This window comes from Volvox carteri, assembly GCF_000143455.1.
Source record: "Volvox carteri f. nagariensis unplaced genomic scaffold VOLCAscaffold_64, whole genome shotgun sequence".
Taxonomy (NCBI): Eukaryota; Viridiplantae; Chlorophyta; class Chlorophyceae; order Chlamydomonadales; family Volvocaceae; genus Volvox; species Volvox carteri.
The window spans coordinates 621,571-624,360 of NW_003307607.1; the positions used below are offsets into that span (position 1 = coordinate 621,571).

Genomic DNA, 2,790 nt, shown 5'->3' on the forward strand with positions numbered 1-2,790 from the left:
CAGCGGCGGCCGAGGCGGCGGAGGCGGCGTGAGCGGCTTGCTTGGTACTGTGTTGTCCTGCAGTGCATACGGCGCCGTCACGGCACTGCCGTACTGCAGCGTCCGCCGCCCCGTGTGAGGTGGTGGTTTCGGAACCGGGGCAAGGTGGCGCGATAGCCCTGGAGACGAGCACATTGGCTGGCTTCACATCCCGATGTACGACCTGCGGTTTCAGAGCCAGTAGGTACGGACAGTCGGTGCGTGTACGAACAGTCAATGCTGTCAACCAACTTTTGCCGTGCAGGGAAGCATGAGCCTGCAGCAATTAGACGAGGTATACTGCCCGTATATTGTGGTAGGATATGCAGAAGTTCACCACTCGCGTACATGTTGGTGCTTGTTTCGGCCCAAACAGACACCCAAATACCCAACACAGAACCGCCTCAGGATTGGCAGCTTTTCGAGGGTCCCCTGCACGCACACGCACACACACCTGACCCACATACAAGCACACACAACTGACCCACATACAAGCACACACAACTGACCCACATATAAGCACACACAACTGACCCACATATAAGCACACACAACTGACCCACATACAAGCACGCGAACCCCAACACACACCGGATTGGCGCCCGGCCGGGATTGGGTTCCTTGATCTGGAATCTTCGCCACACACGCACACACGCACACCCCGATCCATATACAAACACGCGGCTCTTTTCTCCCCTTTCCCCTCCCCCTCCCCCCCACCCCACCCGACCCAGCCAGCAGGACCAGCCCACCTGGCGGTCGTGGCAGTGCAGCAGGGCGTGAAGCAGTTGCCAGGCGACCAGTTTGAGAGTGGGACCGGGAAGCAGGCGGCCCGGGAGCCGCTCCAACTCCTGCAGTGGTGGATGTGTGCCCCCAGATGGATACGGATAAGGACAAGGATGGATGGCAGGATGGCAGGCTGTGCGATTACGATTGGAGTGTACGGATGGAGATCACCTCATGACACGGTTTGGTGCGAATGCTGCAGCAGCATGAAGTCAGATGAGGGCCGCTCGGGTGATGACTAGGTGCAGCTAGAGGGGGATGACTAGGTGCAGCTAGAGGGGGATGTCTAGGTGCAGCTAGAGGGGGATGACTAGGTGCAGCTAGAGGGGGATGACTAGGTGCAGCTAGAGGGGGATGTCTAGGTGCAGCTAGAGGGGGATGCCTAGGTGCAGCTAGAGGGGGATGACTAGGTGCAGCTAGAGGGGGATGACTAGGTGCAGCTAGAGGGGGATGACTAGGTGCAGCTAGAGGGGGATGACTAGGTGCAGCTAGAGGGGGATGACTAGGTGCAGCTAGAGGGGGATGACTAGGTGCAGCTAGAGGGGGATGACTAGGTGCAGCTAGAGGGGGATGACTAGGTGCAGCTAGAGGGGGATGCCTTAGGGATCCAAGCCACAAACCACAAAGTTCCAAAGCAAAGCAAAAAGTGGAGAGGTGAGGAGGTACGGCGTACGAGGGTTCCAGCCGGTGAGGAGAGGGGGCGGCACCCCCCTGAGGGCGGCACCTCCCTGAGGGCGGCACCCCCCTGAGGGCGGCACCCCCCTGAGGGCGGCACCCCCCTTAGGGCGGCACCCCCCTGAGGGCGGCACCCCCCTGAGGGCGGCAACCCCCTGAGGGCGGCACCCCCCTGAGGGCGGCAACCCCCTGAGGGCGGCATCCCCCTGAGGGCGGCAACCCCCTGAGGGCGGCAACCCCCTGAGGGCGGCAACCCCCTGAGGGCGGCAACCCCCTGAGGGCGGTGGTGTACGACGTGCGATGTTTAAGGGGCCCATCTACAAATAAACAAATGGACCAAGTCGAGACCGTTGAGACCACCTGATTTTTTATCGATCCCGTGCGAGCGTGTTTCATTTCCGAACGAATTTCCCGGAATTTCCCTCAGAATGTGTTTTTCGGGGGGTAAGGGGGGGTAAGGGGGGGTAAGGGGGGGTAAGGGGGGGTAAGGGGGGGTAATGATCCCCAGCTCGACCAAGCTGCTGCGCACGACACAAGGGGCCGCGCGCCGCACAGCACATCATAGCAGGCACATCACATCACAGCATGGCGCAGTGCAGCGCAGCACGTACGTACGCACGTACGTGATGCACGTGATGGCATGACGAGGCGAAGAGTGTGCCGCCCTCGAACCACCGCGCCGTGATATGTCCTCGCATGTTACCCTAACATAACCCACCACATAACATTTTTTCCATTTTGAATGATAGTACAGCAGTCTTCCTTACGCTTTGTCTTACTTGAGCTATCTGATGCGGCCCTCAGGGCCCCTCAGGGTCCCTTGGGTCCCTCACAAGGGCTCCGTGTGTGTGTGTAATGGGGGCCGGGGTTTATGAGGTTACACCTTTGGAGGGCTGATGGCGGCTGATGGTGGGCAGCATGGCGGCTCGCGGCCGGGCAACAGGCACGCGCGCGGCGATGGGGAGCTGGGAGATGGGAACCCCGAAATGCCCTGGCATGTATGGGGCTAATAAATTAGATCGCGTTATATTAAACTGCAGTAGGGGGAAACTGGGACTGTCTTGGCTGGCCTGGGTTACTCGTCGTAAGAACTGGACATGCCGTATTGGGGGTTTCGGAGCAGAGACGGTGTTGGAAAATACCAGAGTATATGCGCATATGAGTTCATGTGTGGTGGGTTGCTTCCTTTGTTGCCCTTGCCTCTCGGAACGTACCTTGTGAAGCCCGCAATGCGCCATCTCAAAGACCAAATAAATGTGCTCCTCCTCCGAGCGGAACGCATCAGCAAGGTGTACAACGTTCGGGTGGTTA

The 2,790-nt window shown here is 59.3% G+C and overlaps 2 protein-coding genes across 2 annotated transcripts; one reads left to right on the top strand and one right to left on the bottom strand.

Annotated features, from left to right (window-relative positions):
• Positions 1 to 824: 824 nt before the first annotated feature.
• On the top strand, positions 825 to 1,046 carry VOLCADRAFT_67330 (uncharacterized protein; the record flags this gene model as incomplete). The annotated part of the gene is made up of 1 exon (XM_002956684.1): positions 825 to 1,046. A coding segment is annotated over one exon (222 nt), but the record flags the coding sequence as incomplete, so codon positions are not given.
• Positions 1,047 to 1,499: 453 nt separating this feature from the next.
• Positions 1,500 to 1,766, bottom strand: VOLCADRAFT_47331 (uncharacterized protein; the record flags this gene model as incomplete). Its single annotated transcript, XM_002956712.1, has 1 exon — positions 1,500 to 1,766. A coding segment is annotated over one exon (267 nt), but the record flags the coding sequence as incomplete, so codon positions are not given.
• Between the last annotated feature and the right edge of the window lie 1,024 nt (positions 1,767 to 2,790).